At 39.8% G+C, this 24170-nt stretch overlaps 3 protein-coding genes across 4 annotated transcripts; 1 reads left to right on the forward strand and 2 right to left on the reverse strand.

Moving 5' to 3' along the window:
• Nucleotides 1-3361: 3361 nt before the first annotated feature.
• LOC102193061 (otoraplin) lies at nucleotides 3362-4797 on the reverse strand. Its single transcript, XM_013909400.1, has 5 exons — nucleotides 4430-4797; nucleotides 4168-4307; nucleotides 3795-3905; nucleotides 3630-3686; nucleotides 3362-3433 (listed from the first exon to the last, which is right to left on the reverse strand). Exons 1-4 carry the CDS (start codon nucleotides 4596-4598, stop codon nucleotides 3663-3665), a joined length of 444 nt encoding a protein of 147 aa, XP_013764854.1. The 5' UTR covers nucleotides 4599-4797; the 3' UTR covers nucleotides 3362-3433; nucleotides 3630-3662.
• A 2513-nt stretch (nucleotides 4798-7310) lies between these two features.
• On the forward strand, nucleotides 7311-17213 carry gtpbp2a (GTP binding protein 2a). Of its 2 annotated transcripts, none has more exons than XM_005727499.1 (12): nucleotides 7311-7734; nucleotides 8709-8735; nucleotides 9065-9249; nucleotides 9361-9469; nucleotides 9560-9757; nucleotides 9976-10150; nucleotides 13071-13290; nucleotides 13420-13555; nucleotides 13796-13854; nucleotides 13953-14124; nucleotides 14301-14465; nucleotides 15249-17213. In XM_005727499.1, the coding sequence occupies exons 1-12, from the start codon at nucleotides 7540-7542 to the stop codon at nucleotides 15408-15410; spliced, it is 1803 nt and encodes a 600-aa protein (XP_005727556.1). In that variant the 5' UTR covers nucleotides 7311-7539; the 3' UTR covers nucleotides 15411-17213. The 2 variants fall into 2 exon arrangements, with proteins under 2 accessions (XP_005727556.1, XP_005727557.1); XM_005727500.1 differs by lacking the exon at nucleotides 7311-7734 and adding an exon at nucleotides 7927-7974.
• A 1507-nt stretch (nucleotides 17214-18720) lies between these two features.
• Nucleotides 18721-23476, reverse strand: polh (polymerase (DNA directed), eta). The gene is made up of 10 exons (XM_005727501.2): nucleotides 23163-23476; nucleotides 21906-22040; nucleotides 21489-21721; nucleotides 21181-21359; nucleotides 20997-21100; nucleotides 20784-20903; nucleotides 20417-20540; nucleotides 20281-20346; nucleotides 19973-20145; nucleotides 18721-19861 (listed from the first exon to the last, which is right to left on the reverse strand). Exons 1-10 carry the CDS (start codon nucleotides 23297-23299, stop codon nucleotides 18916-18918), a joined length of 2217 nt encoding a protein of 738 aa, XP_005727558.1. The 5' UTR covers nucleotides 23300-23476; the 3' UTR covers nucleotides 18721-18915.
• Between the last annotated feature and the right edge of the window lie 694 nt (nucleotides 23477-24170).

Raw genomic sequence — 24170 nt, forward strand, 5'->3', positions numbered from 1 at the left:
TGTGTGTGTGCGTGTGTGTGCATGTGTGTGCGTGTGTGTGTGTGTGTGTGTGTGTGTGTGTAACCATTACAGAGGTGGCTCCCTAACACTAGCTGTGTTTGTCATTGTTAGAATGGTTTGGCATGCTATTATGGGTAAAAAAGTTTAAACTAAAGATAGATGCTGATTGGTCTCTTTCTGTACTTCTGTATGACATTAAATGTCATGCATACTTGAGGACTGTATATAGCGTTACTACTGGGCACACTGAGTACCATGGCTTTAGTGTTCGGGAAATTGGTGTTCTCTCTATCCTTTTCCTGAGCAAGAAATAACCCTTTTTCCACTGGAAAAAATATATAAAAGCAACAGTTGAAGCAAATTGAGCTGTTTCCATTAGAAAAAGTGAGGATGGGTCATCCTGTGTACGAGGACTGCACAGCAGGTATTTGCTTCAGCTGTTCTTCTCCTCTCCTCTTACTTTTCATTAGTTTTCATTTGATGTCAATTATGCAGTTTTTTTAGATTATATTTATATAATCTAAAAATATAATCTAAAATATATATATTTATATTTTAGATATACATTTATTTAAAAAAAAATCCCCTCTTGTCCCTGTTGTCCTTCAAGCTTGGGTCCTCTACCAGAGGTCTAGGAGCTTGAGGGTCCTGTGTGGTATCTTTGCTGTTCCTAGAACTGCGCTCTTCTGAACAGAGATCTTGGCTGCTATTCCTGGGATCTGCTGGAGCCACTCGCCTAGCTTGCGGGGTCACTGCACCGAGTGCTCTGATTACCACGGGGACCACTCGAGCTCTTTTCTGAGCCCTTGGTACTTCTCTAGCTTCTCCTATTCCTTCTTCCTGATGTTGCAGTCATTAGGTATCACTACATCTATCACTACAGCCATTTTCCTTTGCTTTTCCACTACTACTATTTCCGGTTGGTTAGCCGTCTGTATCTGGAAGTCCCAGGATCTTAGCTCGGTCATTCTCAACCATCGGATGTCTCCCATTTTGACCTCGGGACTTCCAGGCCATACTTGGCATAGATATTCTGCTGGCAATTTGGTTATGACGTTCCATCTATGCCCTGCCTGCGAGCATCATGCACTTATGCGCTGCTATGTGCTGAATTGTCTCAGCGGCATCTTTACACAGCATGCACCTGGGATCTTGCCTGGTGTGGTACACCCCTGCCTCTATGGAGCTTGTACTTGGTTGCGGCCATCTTCTTGATGTACTTGTGGATGTTCATTGTCTCCTCCTGGTCCGTGGTACTGATACTCACTAGCCCCCCAGCATCCTTCCTTCCACTTAGCTCATATCCGAGGTAGGCTTGGTTAGCATGGGGGGTCTAGCTCGGGGACCCTTACTGGATACAAACGCCCTGGTTGGGAGTCGAACTCACGACTCCTGTTTCAAAGGCGTGGAACAGTATATACTATTTTTATCTTTTTCTTTCTTTCTTATTATTTCTTTGTTTTTGTTTTTTAAATGTATCGCCACCAATTGGATCACATAGGCAAGCAAAGCATTTTTTGGCCATGGCAACTTTGGAAAATTCTAAAGGAAGATGCATATCACGTCTTAAATGTCACACTTCGCTGGCAGCCAGCCCCGAGGTTGTTGATTTCCAAGCTCCACGGGGCACTATGCCGCTGACCGCAGAGGTGTGGGTGGGATACAAGGTGGAAGGAGGAAAAAAGTGTTTCTTGCGTTTGCCAGCTGCTCCTTTAGCTCACACAGAAGAAACACACAAACATGCACATACATCAATCTCTTCTGTCACAGTTTCACTGCCTGTCACCATGGTGACACCCTAATGCTACAGCTGTCTGACAGAAGACTGACTGAACTTGCCGTGATTTGTGGATTTTGTGGTTTTGCATAGGCTTACACAAATACTCTCGCAACTTCAATTGGCAATCAGCTGAAAAAGGCAGAGTTTTTCTCCTCTTTAGGTCAATTGTTAATAACAATCACAGAATTCATCATCCACTTCCTCTGTGGATGCTGTGCAATGATTAAAATTTCATTCAAATATGAACACGTATTAAAACAGATGTTGTTTTCCTTCAGGAAATGTTTCACTCTTCTCTCCTCTTCTCTTCTCTTCTCTTCTCTTGCTCTATCAGACCCTTGCCCCAGGCATGTTTTTTTCTGAGTGACATTCACTGGTGGCACATATAAAGCAGGTTAATATTGATCTGGGCTGAGCAGGTGATGGGTTAAATCGATTACGTATGTGACAGCCCTATTTCCTAAACTTGTAAAGCTTACTAAAGAATGCCTCCAGTCAAACAGAAATAAACAAGATGAAAATGCACAATTTTGCAGTAGTATCAAAAAAATCTGTGCATTCAGTAGTGATGTGAGAGACTTCTTGAGATGGCAGAGACACTAAATGGCAGCTCTGAAATGCATGAACTAAATCATAGAGTCTTCCTTTATCAAAATGAAATGTCTAACTTTGATAATCCACAGTTGGAAACGTCAAAGAAAGATTTGATTGAGATGTTATATTCAGCACTTTATCTGGGTGGGTACTGTGACGCAGAAATAAAAAAAAAAAAGACTGATGATTCAAAACCAATCAAAAGGAGATTTAAATCATCCTTTGGAAAGAGTCTTAACAGCGACAATATGCCAGGCCATGTTTAATCATGACAGATCTTTAGAAACTGCGTGGGCGTGTGGGAGGGTGGGTGAGTGCAGGCAGAGAGACAGACTGGAAGACAACGTGCACTCATTTCATACATCGTAACATTTGGGCATTTTAGCATTTTTATTTTGTATAAAAAAACGTGGCACTATTCTTTTTTTTCTTTTTTTTTGGAAAAGCGACAACAGTCATAAAATGTGAAAGGGCAATAAGCAGCCTTTGTGAGCTTTTAAGGATGTCTGACCTGGGTATTTTTCAAATCACCATGAAACATCTAACAGAGCTTTTAGTAAAGCAGGTGCATTTTTAGAAAATGCATTCATTTATTTGAAAATTACCACTGTGTTTCTGCTGCTCCATCAAAACATGCTGGTAAAATAAGAATACCCTGACAAAAACAACAACAACAAAAAAAAAACTTTAAATAGTGTTTTATGTATTTTTGTCACATATAACATCTTTGGATACTTACATTTTTTCTCTATAGGATGAATAAAAATGTAAAATAGAATCTGAATTTAGGCCTTCTGTCCTGAGCTCTTCACACCAGTCATGATACTTTTTTTAAAATTACTTTTTTAAAAATTAATTCTATTAGATGACATTTCTTTTGAGAACATAGTGGAGTAGAACATAGTAGAATGAATGAAAAGTCAGGATTTTATAAGATGTCTCTGATAACACTACCAAGAAACCTTGACTCCAATAAAAAAAAGACTGTAAGCTTTAGAAAACGAATTTAATCATTTTCACAGCAGCTATTTCTCAGCATAAGCAGCTCCAAGCCAGTTTCTAGATGTGTAACAAAGACAAATACAATATAATTGCAATTACTAGTCAAGAAAAATCATAAAAAAGGTGTCTGGAAAATTCATTTCTTTAACTTTTATATATTTATATAATCAAAATGTTGGAATAATATAGACAAAAAGACTCATTGAGTTAATGTCTGCATACTTTGTCCTTTATAAATGCCAGAGTTACTAACAGAAAGAGTTGACAAGGAAGAGGTTTCAGCCCCTTAATCGCAGTAGAAGTCCATGTCCTGAAAGACAAGCAAAACATCAGGCTCTACTTCCTAACATGGAATGGGAAAAAAAAGTATTCATTCATTTAAAAAAAAATGTTGCATAAAAGAATTCAATGTACTAACAGTTGTTTGGATCTTAACTGTGTTTTCTGTAAACCTCTGTGTCTCCTTCACCACAGTTGCAGGGAAGTATCCAATGATGCCCATCTGGTCCACGTACCGCTCACTGTAAATCTGCCAGCAAAAATAATATAACTCCAGCAAATTAGCATGCACCACACTCTATATGTATTATGCATAACCTTTCTTACAAAACTTGACATAATGAAAAGCCTGCTCATTTCAGATACGGTGGACTCTGATATGCAACCAAATGTCTTTTCTTGTCAGAAAAGCCAGAAGGTTTGTGTTTGTTTACCACAGCTGTTGCACATCTTCTGTCTTTCACAACTCAAGTGTACAGTGCCATTAAACAGTGTACAAAATCTGCACATACGCTTCCAGACCAGAAGACTCCAGCGCCCTCTGCTGCAATGAGTTTGGAGTACACATAAACCACCTGACCCTTTCTGAGGTTGAGAAATCGGCAGTCAGGAGATATGAAGTCATCCAAGACTGTGGCCATGGAGAGAACATCTAATACAGCACGGGAAAAAATACAAAAGAAGAATGCGAAACATAAGCATCTACTGTTGATTTTGAAACGTGCTGCATCCTGCATGCTCTGCTATGCTTCTGTTTTTAATGCTCAGACTTACATGAGCACTCTGCATCTCCGCAAATCTTCTGGTCTGCTAGTTTATCCATATGGACAGCCCTCGTGGTCTGGTGGAGCAGTCCCACACACAACAGAATCACCAGTGGATAACCCATCCTCGCCAAAAGACCAAGAACAAGCGACTGTTGTGAGTGTGTGTACGTCCGCATGTGAATGCAGATGTTTGATGGAACTTAAGACTATAAAAATCACAAACACTTCTCTCAGCCAGGACAGAATGGGCTGAGCCCCTTCATCACACATCGACTAGCCAATCAGTGTCGAGTCTCAGAAATTCCACACTCTGTAAGTATTCATTTCCATCAGGGGAGTTGGCTGACTTTTCTCAATTCTCAGCCTCTTTGCAGAAAGAAAGTTTGCTGTAAACTGTAAGTGTTACACTCTATAAAAAAACACATTCGTAAGCAGTAAAGGCCTTTAAATGCTATTTCTTTACAGTCAACCAGCTTTAAGATTTATCAAATCGATTTAACCATAAACCATCTTCAATAAATATGCAAATAAAGTACTGTTCAAAAGTCTTATGCTACCACTCATCCCTTTTGCCTCCAAGAAGCCAGACTTTGTTGTAATTTTTTAAGTTGTCTTGAGGACTAGTTCTTTAGTTTTCTTTGTAGGCCTTTCAAAGGTTTTCTTTGAACACTGGCTGCTGACTCATTTTCTGTCCACTCTTTGCACCTGACTACTTTCACTGACCGACCTATGAATCACTGAAACAAAACATGTTTACTTAACTCATAGAATCAACCAGTGTTGAGTCTACACATAACAGACAACTTCGCAAATAATCTATTTTAAATTGTATCCTTTTAGCTGCCTGTTGCCAAAACACATCTATTGTTCCCATGTCTTTAACTGAATTCCAGAATAATGCACAAGATAACACAGTTTGACAGGTATAAAATAGTATTTTTGCACCAATAAGGCAATTCCAAAGGCGCTATTAGCTAAAATCTTGCTGTATCTCGGCAAAGTGTGCAGTGTGTCCATTAAAACATTTGAAATTGGACAAGTGGGGGACAAAACAAGAAGCAGCCTACAAACCTGTCTATAGCAAATGAAAATCATGCTCTTAATAAACAGAAAAAGATCCACCAGAGACTTGACACGGGAGCTTAGATGTATATCTGGGCCTTCAGTTGATCCATCTACTGTTCACTGAAGCTTAATCATCAATTATCTCAGTGGAAGTGTGGCTGCTTAAAAGGGAAGCATGCTTGCATGCTTAAGAAAGGGAAACAGTTAGAAAACGCTGAAGTATGCCATATTACACAAGATCATCATCAATATGTAAAAGGGAGGTCAGGTTAGACGTACAACAGTGAGTGCCTACAGCCCTCTGTGAAACACAGCAGCAGTTGTGTTAGTGTCTTCTTAAAATTGTTGCAAGTATGATTGTAGAAAAGTACTATCAGATCCACCATGCAATGCCATTTCTGTAGTGTGGGATTTGCAATTGCTTAATTTTGGCAACGATCCAAAACACACTGAAAATGCCTGGATACAAACACACACACACGCACTATCAGTCATGGATTGACCTACTGAAGCAGTGTGGGATCATTTTGATAGCGAAGAGAATGAAAGGCAGCCAACAACCAAAAGAAGAGCTTATAATGTCCTGGGGAACTATTCCAGAAGACTACTTAAAGAAACTGCAAGAAACCTTCCTAAGACAGAGCTCATCATCATGCTGAAGAATAAAGCGGCCATACAAATATTGACTTTCAAGCTGGTTAGACTTATAAAGTTTGTTTTTTTACCTTGCAAACTCTGTTTGCATTTATGTTTGCACACATTTCAATAAAAGCCTGCACCTAGTTCCCACTTTACTTGCAAAATATAAAGAAACAAAGGGTGACAAGACTTTTGCACAGCATTGTGATTCATATCGAGTTTGTAAAATGTTTAGCTTACACATCACTTCCTTTGGGTGTCGCTAAAGCGGCTGCAAAAAATATAGGTCAAACAAAATTACTAAATGTTGTGTAAAATTGGGTACCCGATTTTACATTGATTTTAACTGTCTGTGAAGCAGCTTATATCCAGACTTGAATTGAAAAACCTTGCGTATATGACGTGACGTGTAAAGAAATAAATCCCTTAATCTTAGCAGTACAAGATGACAAATCCACTAATTTAATATGTAAATACATAAATAAATACCTAAATGTAAATACCTTACAACGTTGAAGGTAAATGTGCTTGACGGTCATGAGGTTCTGGTTGAAATATAGTTCGATTGCAAATATAACAATGCCCAATCAAGTTTAATTTTTCAAATAGTAATCTATTTGAAAAGTTCAATGTTGTCCTTTCACCCACTGTGTTCTCGGGATCCCGAAGATTTTATATATAAGAGCTGTATTTTCAACACATCTTGTCTAACTTATGGTCAAGAAATCACACCATTTTACAATTCCCTCAGTTTCTTTTCGCTGCTTGCTGGATATCAATTCAACAAACCACTTTCAGTTTACCTGGCTAGATGATAATTGTTAGTAATTATAAGTCTTTCTTAGCAGCTGAAATAATGAAGTTGAATCTTCCCAGAAATACCATACTGATACAAAACCTGAGGTAATAAAGCCTCAAGGGCGTTGGCATGCAGGTCACATTCTTTATAATTAAACTGGTGACATATTTTAGATGTCATCAACTTTGTAAACAAGCTGGACATTACGCACTTATTTCCTTCATCTGATGCAAACCACTGAAAACCGAGTATGTTTACATCTAGATGTAGGCGGGTGGGGTTTAAACTGACATGCAATATGAGTAAATAGGAAAACAAAATGAACCTCTCCCTCGCGCTACGCAGTTATTTAAAACAAACGCACCATTGGCATTTGGCTGTGACGTAGGCATACTGTAAACTCAAAGCCGTAGTCTCGGCCGGTGCTGTTATTGTTCAGTTCGCGGAGTTTGGGGGGAGGGTATTGCTTTATTTTTTATTTTGGGGGCTGCACACTGCCATTATCGGGGTAATTACAACCACCCCAATGCCTGGCCCGAGGTATATATTATTTATATAGCGTCAGAATCTGTCTAAGTAGTTGTAAGCTAACAAGTTAGGTCCCAAAGTAGCCGATGGATGCGCGGGTATCGGAGTTATTTGGCTCAGGAAACGGACACAGCTCTGGATCTGGTGGTGTGTCCACCGGCAAGCCTGCGAATGGCTATGGGGTAGCCCCCAAAAAATCCTCTGCAAAGAACAAGAAAGCAAAAGCTCGATTATCCCGCAACTTCAAACCAAGCAATAACACCCCGTATCTACCTCCAGAGGTAAGGCTAAAAATACGCGCACAATTAGCTATTTCGAGTTAATATTTCCCGGGCACTGGAAAGCCTGTCACTAAGAGTAAGCAAATGGATTTTTGTCTGTTGTAACGCTACTCGTAGGTTTGTCATTGTATTTCCTGTTTTGAGGGTTAGCTTCCCCACTATTGACTTGTCTTTGAACCTGCAGTGACACGTAGCTAGTCGGTACAAAGAAAATGAATGGTACCATTTCAAGCGTAGAAGGTTTGCGTTTGTTGTTGGCTTACGACTTTCTATTTACAGTAGTTTTGCAGAAATAGGCCTAACGTATGTTAATTGAAAGTTTTTTGATTAAAAAAATGCAAGTATTTTGCTAGCTAGCAAAAGAAGATCAGCTGTGTTTGTAAATAGGGGGCGGGTGCATAGCTCAGCCAGCCGACCTCTAGATAGTGATACTGTGAGTGCCTGACATTCACTCAGCCAAGGACTGTGTTACTACACAAAACTTTTTTTTTTTTACATGTATTTATTTATTTATTTATTGTACAGTGACCTCCGTGTGTTGTCATTACCCACCAGCTGCGTTTTTTAAACGTGACACTTAATCCTAAACTGTTCTTTAACCTTTACTGATCATAAGCTGCCCAGTATAAAATTGCTGTCAGCTGATCACTGAATATAACTAGGTCCCCTGTCATAAGTGATTACATGACAGATATTTTCGCGACTTGGTTTACCTTAAATGTATTGATTTTGACTTTTAAGCATGTGTATGTAATGTGTAATAACATATTAAGTCGCTGTGTAAGGCTAAGCAAGCGGTTAGCCTGTTTGTATAGCTCTCAGTGACTGCCTATTCATAGAGAACACTGACTGCACATTCAGTCAAACTGCTTTTCTTTTTCTCTTTAAACAAATCAATAGTCTGTTGTCTTCCTTACAGTTTTACAGCTGTTGTTTCTTTTCTGTCTCTCTTTGTTTTACTCCCTGTCTCTTAGGCTGAAGAGGGAAATATAGAGTACAAGGTAAGCAAATTAGCTGTGACGCAAAGTCTTTGTTTTGTTCATAGAGCTAAAATGCTTTACATAACACCATAAAACTGATTTATATATGGATCAATTCTTGTGATGTGGATGTTATTGGAAATTTATCAGTATGCAGTATGTGTGAATATATAGGGGCAGTCTTTCCATTGAAATACAACACCACTGTGGATTAACTAGAGCATTTGTAGTATCAGGACAGCCGCTTCTTGTCAATATAGAGCTTTTTTATTGCCTTGGTCCTACAGTAATCATTTGTTTATGTCCAAAATAGTGTTGAGTACTAATTAGTAATTTCTTTTCTTGAATAGCTCAAGCTAGTGAACCCCACACAATACCGCTTTGAGCACCTAGCAACACAAATGAAATGGCGACTGCAGGAGGGCCGAGGTGAAGCTGTCTATCAAATAGGTGTCGAGGACAATGGCATGCTGGTGGGACTATCAGAGGAGGAAATGAGGGCTTCACTAAAAACGCTCCATCGGCTTGCAGAGAAGTAAGTCCAGTATTTTTATTCCGTTTACTGACTGATAGTTATTCTGCTGTTGTAGTTTACCTCATCTACCAAAACACAAAGAACTGTACTTACGTTTGTTTTTCGTGACAGAGTTGGAGCGGACATCACAATTTTAAGAGAGCGAGAGGTGGACTATGACTCTGATGTGCCTCGTAAGATTGCTGAAGTTCTCATTCGCAAAGTGCCAGATGACCAGCAGGTTAGTGTGGCTACCTGCACATGGATATCTCTGGATGTTTAAATTCTTGGGCATTTTTAAGTCATTTTGGTGTTGTGTTTTTCTCCTTAGTTCTTAGACCTACGAGTAGCCGTACTGGGCAATGTGGACTCGGGCAAGTCCACTCTTTTGGGTGTTTTGACACAAGGTGAGCTGGACAATGGACGGGGAAGAGCGAGGCTCAACCTTTTCAGACATCTACATGAGATTCAGACTGGACGTACTTCGAGCATTAGCTTTGAGATTCTTGGCTTTAACAGCAAAGGAGAGGTGAGAAAACGTCCTCTATCAAATAATATATATTACACCTTATTTATGTACTTTGTGATAAGTAGCAAAAAGTAAATACATCCATTATATCATAATTTTTACAATTTTGGATGTTTTACTACAGATTCCTATTCTGATATATATTAAACTACTCCATCTGCATGAAATGTTAGTAACTGATAGCTAATTTTGTTTGTTTGTTTGTTTTCTTTTTTTAGGTTGTGAATTACAGCGAGTCTCGGACAGCAGAGGAGATTTGTGAGAGTGCCTCTAAAATGATCACATTCATTGATCTGGCGGGTCACCACAAGTACTTGAAAACCACCATCTTTGGCCTCACCAGTTATTGTCCAGATTTTGCAATGCTTGTGGTCAGTGCGAATACTGGAATTGGTGAGTATTAAGTGAACGATTTAATTTTCTCCAAGTTCTATTCAAATGTAACTGTTGTTGTGCAAGATAGTAATGCAGTTTGCTGTTCTGGTTGAGAGATAGCCCATGTTTATGTACACCATACCCCCACACTGTAGTGCACAGTTATGGCTTGGCACTTTGCTGACATGTGATAGCTGAGGTTATGCAATAAACCAACCCTCATCTTTGCTTGGCAGTGTAAGTCCCAAAATATCTCAGATATCATAATTTCAGGGCAGAGTACTTTGACCCACTGGGGATAGTGCTGCGCTCTTGCAAAGCTAGTGTGTATTTCAGCATTGCACTTGACAGTCACAAGAGGTTTTCTCAAATCTTGCAAGCATTTGGCCTTTTCAGTGGGGTTAAAGCTTGACATGTGTTTTTACCATATAACCAAAGATAAGAAGAGAATTCAGATAAGTTGATCAGGTGCTACACTCTTCCAGAGGCAAAAGAAACATGCTGATTTGCATATTGTTGTGATGCAAATCGGATCTTCACAGTCCAGCTTTACCCAAGTTCTTCCTGTATTTTTATTCTTCTGTAAAAATGAAATCACTAAACCTTACTTCAGCATTATGTTTCACATCTTGTTCTATTTATAGGTAATATGTTATTGTATAATGTGCTCAACCCCAACATTTTCATGATAGCATTAGCTGACATTGAGTGCAGGAAGCTTGTATCCAGGAAGGACCTACTTGGAAACCTGAGCCTCCGAGACTCGTTGGTCAGCCTAAACAGCTTTCTGTTTTATATTTGAAAACATACTGTTTGATTATGTTTGCTGTTAGAGCTGAAAATATAAATATGAATAAGTGTTGCACTACAAAGCCGTTTGGGATTTACACCAACAATACCAGGTGGCACACCCTTAGACCATTCACCCATTGTGACACACAGCATTTCAGTGTGTATCAGTGAACACAGATAAGAACCCTTTGCTCAAGGCAAGAGACCATCTGGAAACAGTCCTCTATGCAATACACCAAAGTAATATATTATTATTAAGAAAGCTGTAGTTTTGTTTACGTTTCGCAAGTGGCACTAAAGCCTGTATAGGAAACCTGAGCCTTTGAGATGTTAGTCATTAAGTGCTGTAGCTCACATCCGGTTGGAGTTATTGGATGAGCTATATGCATCTGCTGTTAATGCATGGCTGTACTTTTGGCTTCTCCCTTACTCACAAGGGGTTGTTTCGCATTTTTCATTTGGTAGATTTTATCCCAGATTTCCCGACACAGCCCCAAAGGGCTTTGTGTCACTTCCTGGGAGCGAACAAGAGATCTTTCACTTTTAGGCCGATATGAAAACCATGACATTACAGAGCCAATAAAAAAAAAAATATTTTCAGCTGCTCTTATTATTCACAAGGGGTTGCCACAGCAGTTAGCTCTGCCTGTTTGATTTGGCAGTGTTTTTATGTTGGATTCCTTTCCTGACACAACCCTGATGGGATTTGTGTTTTCTTCCAGGGTTGAACTGCTATTTAAGCTTATTTTGATTATATGAGTTGACTGATTCCATGCCAAAATAAGTCTGTGTTATTTTCCGAGGCTGTTTATTTCTAAACAGTATTAAATTGAAATACTGCAATTTCATAAGCAGTTAGTTTTAGTGCTAACGCAAAAACATAACTGATTATTAAATATTAAAAAATACTAAAGGGTTTATTGGGCACAGTCAGAGTATAATTAAATGCTTCAGAAAGTCCTATCTGTACTCCTTGTTTATTTACACTGTTCTGCAATGGTTTGTCTATCTTTGAGTAAATAACTAATAACACTGTCAGCATCAAACGAATAACTACACTCAGTAAAAATAAAGGTAATTTAAATAATTTGTAACAACAGGATAATACATTTATTTCTGATTTTTAGCAAAATAATTAAAAACACATTAAAGTACAATGCATTTTTTTCATAAAAAGGGCATGGATAAATTAAGTTCCTAAGTGTATATTTGTTTATACTTAAATAACCCTTATTAATGCAGCGTAGGCGTTACTGTGTTTATGTGGGTGTCTGTTCTAAAATAGGACGTGCAGGGAAAATGGGGTCAAGAATGTAGATAGGAAGGGACATGCTGTCTGCAACCCAAGAACTACAGCTTTAATTATGAAACAGCGTAATGGATCCGTGTAATGCATAGGGCTTCTCTTGGGTTGTAACTTTTAAGCTAAGAAGCCAAAGGGCGAGTAATCTTTTTGCATCATTTAGTTATGCTTTACTTTTTACTGCACTGTGACACATTCACCTCACCTCAATTTTTTTTTCAAAACTCAGTTTGTGTTTTTCTGAAATGTGAATCTTCTTGAGACCAAAATTAAGAGAACATGAGAAGTCACTTTGTTTAGAAGAGCTACTATTTGGCACTCGTGGAAACATCAGAGACATAGTTACAGTATATGTTTGAATACTTTGAATCAGTCCTATCCTCAAACTGTTTCTCTAATGACATAAAAGTCTTTTATTGTGGTATGTGCTATATAACCCTTCGTGTATATAGTCTTTGATTTGCATTAAGTCTGGGTTTGTAGATAAGCACTCTTATGCTAAGCAATAGGTGTTTGAGACTCAGAGGGCAGCTGTTGTGTTTGTACAAAGAATAAATCCCCTGTTTGAATTGGCGTATCTTTTTAAATTTCTTGCAAAGTCTTATTTGGATTACCGAGTCAACAGTTGGAGGTTTATAGGTTGGATTTAGCTTAGGCAATAGTATTTACGTGTGTTTAGGAAGACTTCATCCCTTCTGAAAACATGACATTAAATAAACATTGCCTTTGTCTGCTTGCTTGTGAAAGCTATTTTTGGTGAACAAGTAGTAGGCAAGATATAAGCAATGCAAAATCCCAGGTAAATCCTCTTTCTTTCTTCCTCTCCTTCTCATTCTTTTCCAGCTGGTACCACACGGGAGCATCTTGGCCTTGCCATGGCACTGAAGGTTCCCATCTTCATTGTTATCAGTAAAGTGGACCTCTGCACACGGGCCACTGTTGAGCGCACAGTGCGGCAGTTGGAGCGTGTCTTGAAGCAACCAGGCTGCAACAAGGTGCCCATGGTTGTAAGCAGTACAGATGATGCTGTCACAGCAGCACAGCAGTTTGCACAGTCACCAAGGTATGAAACACACAAGTGCAGTTTTCCATTTAATAACATGCAGTAAAGTTTGCACTCCTTCTATAATAAATACTGTAAACAAAAACTGGAAAGTAATCATTTTTATTTTTTCCTGAAACTCTCTCTCAGCATCACGCCAATCTTCACCTTGTCCAGTGTTTCTGGAGAGAGTCTAGATTTGCTTAAAGTTTTCTTCAACATCATCCCTCCTCTGAGCAACAGCAAGGAGCAGGAGGAACTAATGCAGCAGCTAACAGAGTTTCAGGTCAGTCTGAAATAATTCAATTCAGTTCAATTCGATTTTATTTATAGAGCGTTAGTTTCCAGCAACTGTCGCCTTAAGGCGCTTTATATTGTAAGTTACAGACTCCACAACATTAAAATGAAATAAAGTTTGTCTGTCCGTGCAAAATGATCTTCTGGCTGTGAGCTACTGTCTTCCAAATGCACAGTGTAAATACACAGATTATTTTGATCTGAATGACAGCCATGTGCATCATTGCAGGTGGATGAGATCTACACAGTTCCAGAGGTGGGGACAGTGGTTGGAGGTACTCTATACAGGTCAGTATGTTGAAATTATTGTTTCATTACAGGTTAAGTGGGTTCTTTGTTTTTAACCCAGAAATCCCTCTGACTCGCTATTCTCTCTGGTCTTACAGTGGTATTTGCCGTGAAGGGGATCATCTTGTAGTAGGGCCCACAGACTCGGGTCAGTTCCACCAGTTGACCGTAGGCAGCATCCAAAGGAACCGCTCGGCATGCAGGGTGCTCAGGGCGGGCCAGGCTGCTACACTTGCTCTGGGCAACTTTGACCGCTCATTATTGCGCAAGGTCAGACTCAGAGCTTGTCTAAATTAGTGTTTTATTAGTTAATCACATTAAAAGTATAATATAGCTATCTATTGGTTAATGTAAATTGCAGTAAAAGAAACTTGGAATTTGAAATCATTATTTTCATACAAATCTGAACTATGTATGTACACCATCCATATGTTTTCCACTTACAGGGCATGGTGATGGTGAGCCCAGAGATGGATCCTACCATCTGCTGGATGTTTGAGGCTGAGATTGTCCTGCTTTTCCATGCCAAGACCTTCCACAAGGGCTTCCAGGTTACTGTGCACATTGGCAATGTGAGACAAACTGCAACAGTGGAAGCAGTGTATGGCAAGGTTGGTCCATCCGCTGAGCTAAAATGCTCTCATTAACACAGAGAAAGTGAAAAAATGGTGTTTTCAAGGCAGGAGACACACTCATCAATAAATCCATGTTTGTCACAGGCTACGTGGTTTATTAACAGTGTGTAATGGCTGGTGACCAATGGAGTTAAATCCTCAGATGGGTGTTCAGATTTGTCGTGTAGAACATAATCCATTTCTTTCATGGTGAGCACAGTTGCTCCTCTCTTTTACAACAGAAGTACTTCCTTCTGCTAGCTACAAGCAATCTATTGCCAGCTACAAGAGTACTTAAAGATGTGAAAGGCTCTGGGTAGGTGTATCTTGGTTTTCTCACATTATCAGTCTTTCAAACCAGGAATCCAAAAAACTATTCTGTTTAGCGTCTGCTCTGAAATGATACAGCAGTGATTCAAAACAAGAGAAACCAAGAATTTTGATACAATCCAGAATTATAACAAATCCTTTCTGGGATTTTTTAAGGACTCTATTGGCACTACAGAGCTATTTTATTTGTTTGTTGAGTGTGTGCCCTTTAATCTTAATCTTGGTGTCACTATTCCACTGATTGATTTTAAAATTAAATCTGCAAGTTTAAAAGTGCAATTATATATACACAGAAACACTCATCTTTCATTTAAAAGAACAGCCCACAGGTTAATTTCTAATTTAGTGCCACTAAAGCCTCTGCTGCTGTATTTGGCCCAGATCACCTATCTCATTAATAATCCTGCCTTTGTTTGATTCCTGTTCTCGTGCTACACCACTGTACAACAGGAGGAGCTGAGGACGGGAGAGAAAGCGGTGGTTCTCTTCAAGTTCATCAAGCATCCAGAATATCTGAAGGTGGGAGCAAAGATTCTCTTCAGAGAGGGGGTAACCAAAGGTATCGGGCACGTCACCAAGCTGCTTCCCATCGTCGAGTACCAGCCATCCTAAAGACGAGATGAGGATGAGCCCTAACATTCTTCAGGCAACCACAGAACCAAACACCGTCCCACCTCAAAACAGAGTGCTTTAAAAACCACCTCCTGCTTTCTCCAAAGGCCACGCTGCCAAGTTCCCTTCACAGTAAAAGCCTTTTTGCACCATTCTGTAGTCTCACCATGTTCCAAAGCCTTGTCACCTTCTTACATTTTGTTCCTTAGAGCCTTTTCAGTACCTGCTGATATTTTCCATCTGCTTTGTGTTGTTGAGGCTTAAAAAGTGTTGCTTTTCTTGGTACTGATGAGAAACCTTTCATCCATATCTACGACACATTGACCAAGCATCATCTACCAAAGTTCGCTTTGGAAACTTTGAAAACTGCATTCTGGCCTTTACAACGAGGTGCTGCTCACACAGTTTACACCTAAATGCACTGTTAATACATACTTCAACAATATGCTCACATGCATATTTGCACTGAGGTATAAACGCCAGCGATGATATACCCGTGCCAGGTAACTGTTTTTATAAACTCAACAGTTGCAGGTATGGAATGATTTCACACCAGTGTAACACAAGGCGCAAGTGTCACCGCCTCACAGCGCAGTGTCTGTGCAAAGTGCCTGACTGACAATTACAAACTTTTATATGCTCCTAAATCATCTCCTTGTCATAGTAACTGCTGTGTGAGCAGGTCAGAAGCTTCATTATCTTGCGTTGAGCTTTGTTGTTTCATCACTTTTATGAAGGTAATGGAGAGCATTGTGTGGTATGAAAAGCTAGAACATGGCCCAGTTTGTATGTCAGTCTGCCAGGATAACTCACATTGGCAATTACTTTTTAACTGTCACATTTATCAGTGAGAACTATTTTTTCTTTAATTCACAAGTACTGCCTCACAATAGGGCAGTAAGGTGATAATGATCTTGCTGCCTGTCTTTCAAGTGCTTTAGTTACTCAGGTCAGTGTAGATATTGTATTAGACAGCATTCCACTTTCACAGAACGACTCCAGTGGGACGTTGTTGCTAATTTGGGTTGAAAGGAGAACTGATGAAAAACAGATACTCCAGATTCTCCCAAAGCGATGCGTGTGATTACACATTAGTATGTGGAACTGCCTACTGATGCAGCTTTATTTAAGAGCAATTATGTTAAAGGTACTTGATGTACTCTTCACTTAAGTTACTGATGTCACAAACTCGAAGGGGTTTAGCATAGTGCCTAATGGAACTCCTATTCAAGAAGCCTTCCATTACAGCCCATTGTTTTATAACTTAATAAAAAAAATGAAGTTGGTGCTATTGGAAAACTTTTGATATTTAGAGGAAAAAAATGTAATAAGTGAACGTTAATTACTGCTCTGTTCACGCCTGCTGTTGGCCTCACCATCTGTCTTTCTATTGCATGTTGACGTGACTTATACGCGCATTCAAAGTTTGTATTGTTTTTTTTGCACCGACATCATTGATGCACAGTGTGTGTGTGTGCAGGCAAAGACAGGTAAGCTAAGAATGCATTTCAACCAAAATATTTTATAGCATTTATAAAGAGTTCAGGTGTTAAAATTTGTTTTACCGCATCTCGGAAGATTTTTATAGATTTGTAGTAGTTCTGGATTTTACAATTCATTCAAAGATTTTTCAGTCTTCTTCTTAACACCAGCTTATTTTCACTCTTTTGAAATCCTTTGAAGTCAGTTTTCCTTTTAATTCAACGTGTATTTTGATCATTTTCTGGGTGAAATGCAATATTTATGTACAGATCCAATTCGTGTATTATGATGTACATGAATAAAAGTTTTATTGTCACTTTAGCAGCTGTTTAACAGTGTTTTTTCAAAGTAAAATGTGACATTGCAGTGTTTTAAACGATATATCCTATGTGAATAGATCATGACTTCCTTCACAATAGTTTTTTTTCCCTGGTTTGGCTCCTCCTATCCTGCTCTCCAGCTGATGCAAGAAAGTGCAAGCATAATTTAGCCATTCAGGTCTGTCAATGGCTCTACAGGACAATAAGTTCACCACTGCAGAAATCATGAAGAGGATGACTCATCTATTTATGCTGCAATTGCACTCTTTGGAGTGGCAATCATGTCAAAGGTTGAACAAGCCATTGGGGTTGTCTGTAATTTATGCCATTAAAGCTGCAACAGGAAAAAAAATTCTAATACAATAATACAAAAACTGTAATTTGGCAACTGACAGGCCCTCTGACGTTATACGTCAGCTCCCTACCTGGACAACCACAGACACACAGAACCATGAACTACCACACACTTAGTGTATTTATGTTTTTACTTTTTTTTTTTATAACACTTTATATTACTCACCTGATTTGGGTTGATTAGACTTAACGAGTGGAAATGGCCTCCATTGTGAGCCAAAGCCTTAAACATTGCTTGAATTATATCATTAAAAGTTATTATGGAAATATTTGTTTATTGGGGTTTTTTTGTTTTGTTTTTTACAGTGACACCAAAATCACACACACCCTTTGCTTTAATTCAATTAATCCAGCTGATACTTATTAGCTCATCCAGCTGAAGGGCCAATGAGCTTATGTCACAGTCAGGCATCTGTCCATACTGAACAATAATCCTTCCTCTGAGGCTATTGTTCAGATTTTACAATAACTCAGACACAATAATCATCTAATAGATCTTCAACCAAATTCTGCTCCGGGTCAGGGTCAGATGTGTCATTTCACAGGCAATAACCTGTGAATTGTTATGAATTTTGAGCCAGAGGAGCTGCTACATTATTGACCTGATTGATCTTTTATAACATTTCAATCTGCCCTCCGCTACATTATTTTATGAGTTATCAGCTCATCTTGTACCAGTCCATGATGTAGGCTGTGAGCTCGGCTATGGCAATATAAATTTACATTTGTGAAGTTAGCAATATCCTTGTGATAAAGGATGACAAGTTCAGGGCTACTTTTGTCACATTTGTTCTTATAGAAACCTAAAAGGCTTGCTCACAAGGGTGTGTGGTTTCCTATGTGAATCTGAGTCTTCTATGTAAATTTACTTAGTTGTGTTTGGAAAACTCATTGACACCAAGAGTATTTCAAATACTACCTTCTTGTCTTACAAATCACAATCATGTGCCCCTCTCTCTTTCTTACTAGAACACTTCATACTGTTGATCGAGTGAGGATTTCTGCTCTACATTCAACTAACTAGTGTCATCTGCTGGTAAGTCAAAGTACTACAGCATACTGCATGTTACTAGGATGAGTAAAACGAATCTTTAATACACTCTGCTTTAAAAAAAATCTCTTAATAATATTGTCTTTTTATTTATCATTAAAAAGTAAATTAAATAAATATGATTTTTTGATATTTTTTTTTTATACACATTGTTATCATCACCCAACTTCAACATTGAAAGCAGAAAAGTCTTAATGTACTGTTTAGGATATGGCTTTGTAAACAAACATTTTTTAAAATGTACATAATCAGAACTACGTTTGAGTTTAATTTAAAACTGCGGTTCTGCATTAGATCTTCAGTTTTTCTTGAAGAATGAATCCAGAGTGCCTGTGCTTGCACTTTGGGAGCGGGGTCTTTTTGGTGCTGGTCCCGACTGGCCTCTTGTTTTAGTCTTGCCCCGAGAGGAGTGGGCTGTGTCTGCTGCTGCTGCTCTGAGAGGATTCATAGCGATACCGGAAGAAGAAGAGGAAGTGATGGTTGATGTGCCTGAAGAGAAGGACTGCTGGAGGTCCAGAGCAAAATGATAGTCATTGTGTTCTGGCATTTCCCACGCTAACACCTCCTGACCACAGCGTTCACAGCTCATCAGATCTTCACTGGCCACAGTGGGAGGAGGGTGATTTGACTCCACATTAATGTCCAGTTCATTCCTTAACTCCTCACTTGCCGACTCATGAGATGCATTCTCTGAGCTAAGTTTTGACTCCAAGCCTGATGTCACAACAACAATGTCTTTGGTGTCTTCCTCATCAACGGGACCTGGCATTTGTCCGTTTTCAGGCTTGTTCAGTGCTGACCCTGAAACCTGGAGGCTTTTTTCAATGGTCTTCTTGTGAAAGAAAGAGGAAATGCCTGGGTGGGGGCTGGATGAGCCAATTTTGGACTGAGAAACAGGTGTAAAAGAGGAAGCAGGACAGACAGCGTCTGACTTCAACTGACTAACAGAAACAGAAGTATTGTGAAGCGAGGAAGCTGGGAGACCTTCATTGCTGTGTGTACCAGAATCCTCTTCATCATCATCATCATCCTCCTCCTTTCTAACCTTCTGTTTTTGTTTCTCAACTGCCTTTTGAAAAAAGGACTGGATGGAGCCGGTTTGTTTACACGGGGAGACATTTTTTGGTTCACGGGGTGGCTGCGTTGAAGTGCTATCACTGGAAAGAAAGCCAGCGATCCCCCCCGCTGATGAAACATCGCTGAATTTACTAGCTGAGAGGTATAACATGCTGAGGGGTGGAGTCCTGGGGACATGATGGAAGACAGTTTAAATTAAAAAAATAAATAAATAAAAATCACAGAACATCCCTTTGGCAAATTACTTTAAACCCTCTGCAGTATCCTGTTCTAATTACCATGCAGCCTGATGGTTTCCTGCTGTGTTCAGACTCTTGATAATGGCAAAGGTGTCGCTGGATATTTTGGTCGCCTCGTAGCGCACTAAAGCACAACATCTAGAGAAGCTGCTCATCCTCTTGTCGCCAAGCTGACGTACACCAACTGTCAGCATTTTAGCCACACGACCGTTCTATAAGAAATTAAAGGAACTGAGCTGAAAATAGTTGCATTTACGGGATTTGGCACTAATGTGAAACCCAACTGAAGAAAATATGGTTTAATGAGGGAAAAGAACTAAATTACACAACCAAGTATTGTGTCTTACCACTTCTCTGTCCTTGGTCAGCCTCTCCTCTAACTCAAGAGCCAGTTGATGAAGCCAGTACTGTACCTGCACAAATACAAATACTTTAAAAATGCTTGTGGAACACACTGAAAGAGCACAGAAACATTGGCTCTACCTGCTCTTTAGTAGCCAGCGATGTCTTCCCAGGAAAGTTTTTACTGCAGCCAATGGACTTTGGAAGCTGTCTTGGTTTCACAGCTTCAAAATCAATCCCCCGGCACAAGTCGTACAGCCACTGACTACATTAAACAAGGAAGCAGGATAAAGTTTAACGTCCCTGTAGTGCAGAAGGGTTTCCAAAATTACAAAGTTTCTTTTCTGAAGCAGAAGTTCAAGTACAGAAGTTCAGAAATGTTTAAGGAAGTTTAAAAGTGCAAAACTACTTGTTATTATTTTAATAACACCATGTGATTATTTTCTTAAGCAAGTTATGTCACCATTATCAAAATGATAGTGTTTGAAGGCATTTCTGGCTCTCTCACCCTGTTTTTTCTCCAAAGTGCTGCTCCAACTGAGCCTTAGAGAAGCGAGTGAGATCGCCCATGTTCTCTATTCCCAGAGTTTCTGTGATTGAAGTTCCCAGCTTACCCCCCAGGTTACGGCTGCAGGGAAATAAATAATACAAGAGGACAGGGTTTAATTTTAAGTTTTTGCTGCCACTCTGTCAATGTAAGCGATGACATAACTAAACTTACATCTTGCCAATGGGGAGACTGCTGAAAAGTTCTGTCACAGAGTCCAGAGGAAGAACAGTTTGTCTGTTGGGCTTGTTCAGACCACAGGCTAGTTTAGCCAATACCTTGGAAAAGTGAGCGGTAAATGATGATCTCTGCAAACACAGTTACCGGTCTGAGACTATTAAATAGGAGTTTATCCTACCTTATTGTGTGATATTCCTGCAGAACAACTGAAACCTGTGTGTTTCTCCACAGCTGCTCTCATTTCCTCAACAATCAGTGCTCCAACAGTTAGCTGCAGTTCTGCAGAGTTCTGCTCACCCACTGATGGGAACGTTAAAGATTCCAGCCACTGCTGGAGACCTCTGGATCGCTGTTCCTCTGAGCACAAACATGATGTTGTTAGGAGGATAAAGCCTGCCAGAGTTTTTTAGCTGTTATTCTTCGACAGCTTTCTGTGTCAACTGCAGAAACAACTCATTGGGTAACTGAAGTTAGCTTACAGCCTACCTTTATCCAACACAGTGTCCTCTGCAGAGTCTTCAGCTGCAGGTGAACTTTGCGGGTACCCCTGGATGTAGGTAGTTCTCAAGAGTGAAGTTTCGATTTGTTTGTCAGTCATATTTTTCAGTCGCTGCTGGACAGCAGCAGTCAAATCCATGTAGGCCTCATCAATGCTAGCTCTCTCAATCACAGCAAAGCGAGACATGACCTCAATCACCTCCACACTCGCCTCTCTGTAACTACAAAGGGGACAGAAAGAAGATATTTGCAGTACAGCTTTGGCCATAAGGATTTAAGACAATTCAAAAAATAATCGTAAATTTAATTAAAGACAATGTTGATCGAGTGTTGATCCAAAGATTTAATGTTGATCCAATTAAAAAGAGGAAGTCTCTGGGGATGTACATCAGCAGCAGCACTTACTTTGTCAAGTCAGCCTTGCCATGAGACTCACGCACTCGTGCCACCTGGAGGTCTGGGCACAGTTTTTTTGCATCATCCACCCACATGTTCCTGGTGACACCATGAGCCCTGGCCTCGTAGCTCACAGCTATAATACTAAGAAACAATAACATTTAGTCAAAGATCACAAAAAAAAAATCATAAAGTGTGAAAACATTTTAGAAGGATGTCTAAGCGGTTATTTGTGGAACATGAGGGCGGGTGAGTTGCCAACACAGAGACATCAATTCAAATGGTCAATGCAACTGAACACACGCAGTCGTGGGAACGAATTCACCAGTGGGTTACAAAGAGAGAGGGGAATGTTTAAATTCTCTGTAATCTAGTCAACATTCTGTTTTACAGAGTATTTCATTATTTCAAAATCTGCTGCTCTTCTGGCATTTTCTCCCCTAACACCAACTATATGGTTTACAGAGAATGGTCTGAAAAAAGAGAAAATAAAGCTGCAGTTTTCTGGGTGAAAGTGCCTTGTGCAACTAAGAGGTCAAAGAAAATGGCAGGCAACAGGAACTCAAATTCAAATAACCACTCAACTAAGTTATGCAAAAAAAAACAACATTTTTAAACACAAAAAAAACGATGAACCTTCAAGCAGATGGGCTACGGCCACGTAAGACCACAGCAGGTGCCACTTCTGTCAGCTAAAAAACAGGAAACTAAAGCTACAGTTCACATGGGCTCACCAAAATTAGACAAGAAATGACTAATAGGACAGTGTTGCCTGGTCTGATGTGTTCAGATTCAGGTTGGTGGTGGTGGTGTAATGTTGTGGGGGATATTTTTTTTTAGCAGAGTTTGTGCCCCTTAGTACAAACTGAGCATCGTTTAAACAGCACGGCCTACCATGTCCATCCCTTTATGACTACAGTATAACCATGTTCTGATGGGTGCTTCCAGCAGGATAACACACCACGTCACAAACCTCAAATCATCTCAAACTGGTTCCTTGAACATGCCAGTGAGTTCACTGCACTCGAATGACCTCCACAGTCACCAGATATCAGTCCACTAGAGCAACCTTTGGCTTTTTCATCAACCTTTTAACTCGATTTACACGAGTACGAACAGGATGTACGTAAGGCACACCAGAAAAAGAAAACTTTCGTAACTTTAGCTTTAGGAACCTAAGTCACCCACAGACCCAGGTTGTGTGTCACGGCTAGGTGTTTCAATTGCGTCGATCACAAAAACGGTATCTCTGTGTCAGAAACTCACCTGCCTCCTTTCCACGTCTTGTACTGGGCCACCACACAGGGAGTATTCCTCAGAGCTGGATTCAGCCTCTGCTCCACCTGCACGTAAAAGCAGTCCATGTCTACCAACGCCACCACCCTCTCCTTCCCGTACTCCATTATTAACGATGAAAATCTGTCGGTGGTGCTAAGATATGTGTCCGCTTCTTGGCGGGGCTGTTAATTCACAGCTGTCATCAGAACTGAAAGTTCGGTGGACTTGAACGGACCGCCAAAATACACATCGATCACTTTGCATTTCGAGGGTTACATAAATACGTCATCAACAGTCGACGAAGAAGTCCCTTGGTAATGTCGTCATCACTGAAGAAAACCAGAACTTATGTCATTCTACAGTTGCCTGCACATCGAAATTAGCTACCAAGACCACAAAGGTGCAAGAAAGTGACCACATTCAAAACAACAATATAAAAACACTATATACACAATGTATAAGTTACAAGAAACACTGTGGGGCTGTATACAAGGGCATCCATAATATATTAAGGGCGGAAGGGCATTTGGTGATAGTTAGTGACACTTGCAAAATATGGAAAATGCAATATATTAATAGTGTCATTCTGAAATATTTTAAAAGCTGAAGTCTTCCTTTTTCGCCTTCTCCCTTTAGTGACCATCACATCGGATCATCTGCCTTCATTTCCTGATTACTCCAAATGAAAATCCCAAAAAGTAAATTGTGTTCTGTGGGAGAAACGTTTTCGTCACTCATCCGAATTACTACTTCAGTTTCAGCTGAAGTAGCATATTAAAAACAGCATGAAACTGACCTCACATCGTTTCGTCAGTCATTATGCAAATCTACTGTTTATAAGGTTGGGGAAACTAGCGGTCACCTGAGACTGAAAAAGTCAATTGGATAAGTAAAAAAACGTTTCTCCCACTTGAAATGCTACTTCCCCGGTGCGTCGAGCCACCTGGGGGGCTCTTCAACTGGTGGGGGAGATTGTCACACCTTGCAGGAACTTTC

The sequence above is a fragment of the Pundamilia nyererei genome, unplaced genomic scaffold (genome assembly GCF_000239375.1).
Source record: "Pundamilia nyererei isolate P.nyererei 1_Seehausen unplaced genomic scaffold, PunNye1.0 scaffold00024, whole genome shotgun sequence".
Lineage (NCBI taxonomy): Eukaryota > Metazoa > Chordata > Actinopteri > Cichliformes > Cichlidae > Pundamilia > Pundamilia nyererei.

Bases quoted from the DNA above. Each gene is read 5' to 3' on its own strand.
- LOC102193061 (XM_013909400.1), bottom strand. From the start codon at position 4,598: ATGCGGACGTACACACACTCACAACAGTCGCTTGTTCTTGGTCTTTTG. The intron at 4,308-4,429 runs GTAAGTCTGAGC...GTGCTGTATTAG, and splicing joins CGGAGATGCAGAGTGCTCAT to ATGTTCTCTCCATGGCCACA. The intron at 3,687-3,794 runs GTTAGTACATTG...CTTGTCTTTCAG, and splicing joins CAGTTAAGATCCAAACAACT to GACATGGACTTCTACTGCGA.
- gtpbp2a (XM_005727499.1), top strand. From the start codon at position 7,540: ATGGATGCGCGGGTATCGGAGTTATTTGGCTCAGGAAACGGACACAGC. The intron at 7,735-8,708 runs GTAAGGCTAAAA...CCTGTCTCTTAG, and splicing joins CCCCGTATCTACCTCCAGAG to GCTGAAGAGGGAAATATAGA. The intron at 9,758-9,975 runs GTGAGAAAACGT...TTCTTTTTTTAG, and splicing joins GCTTTAACAGCAAAGGAGAG to GTTGTGAATTACAGCGAGTC.
- polh (XM_005727501.2), bottom strand. From the start codon at position 23,299: ATGGAGTACGGGAAGGAGAGGGTGGTGGCGTTGGTAGACATGGACTGC. The intron at 21,722-21,905 runs GTAAGTGCTGCT...TCCCCTTTGTAG, and splicing joins GGCAAGGCTGACTTGACAAA to TTACAGAGAGGCGAGTGTGG. The intron at 21,101-21,180 runs GTAGGATAAACT...CACTTTTCCAAG, and splicing joins CAGGAATATCACACAATAAG to GTATTGGCTAAACTAGCCTG.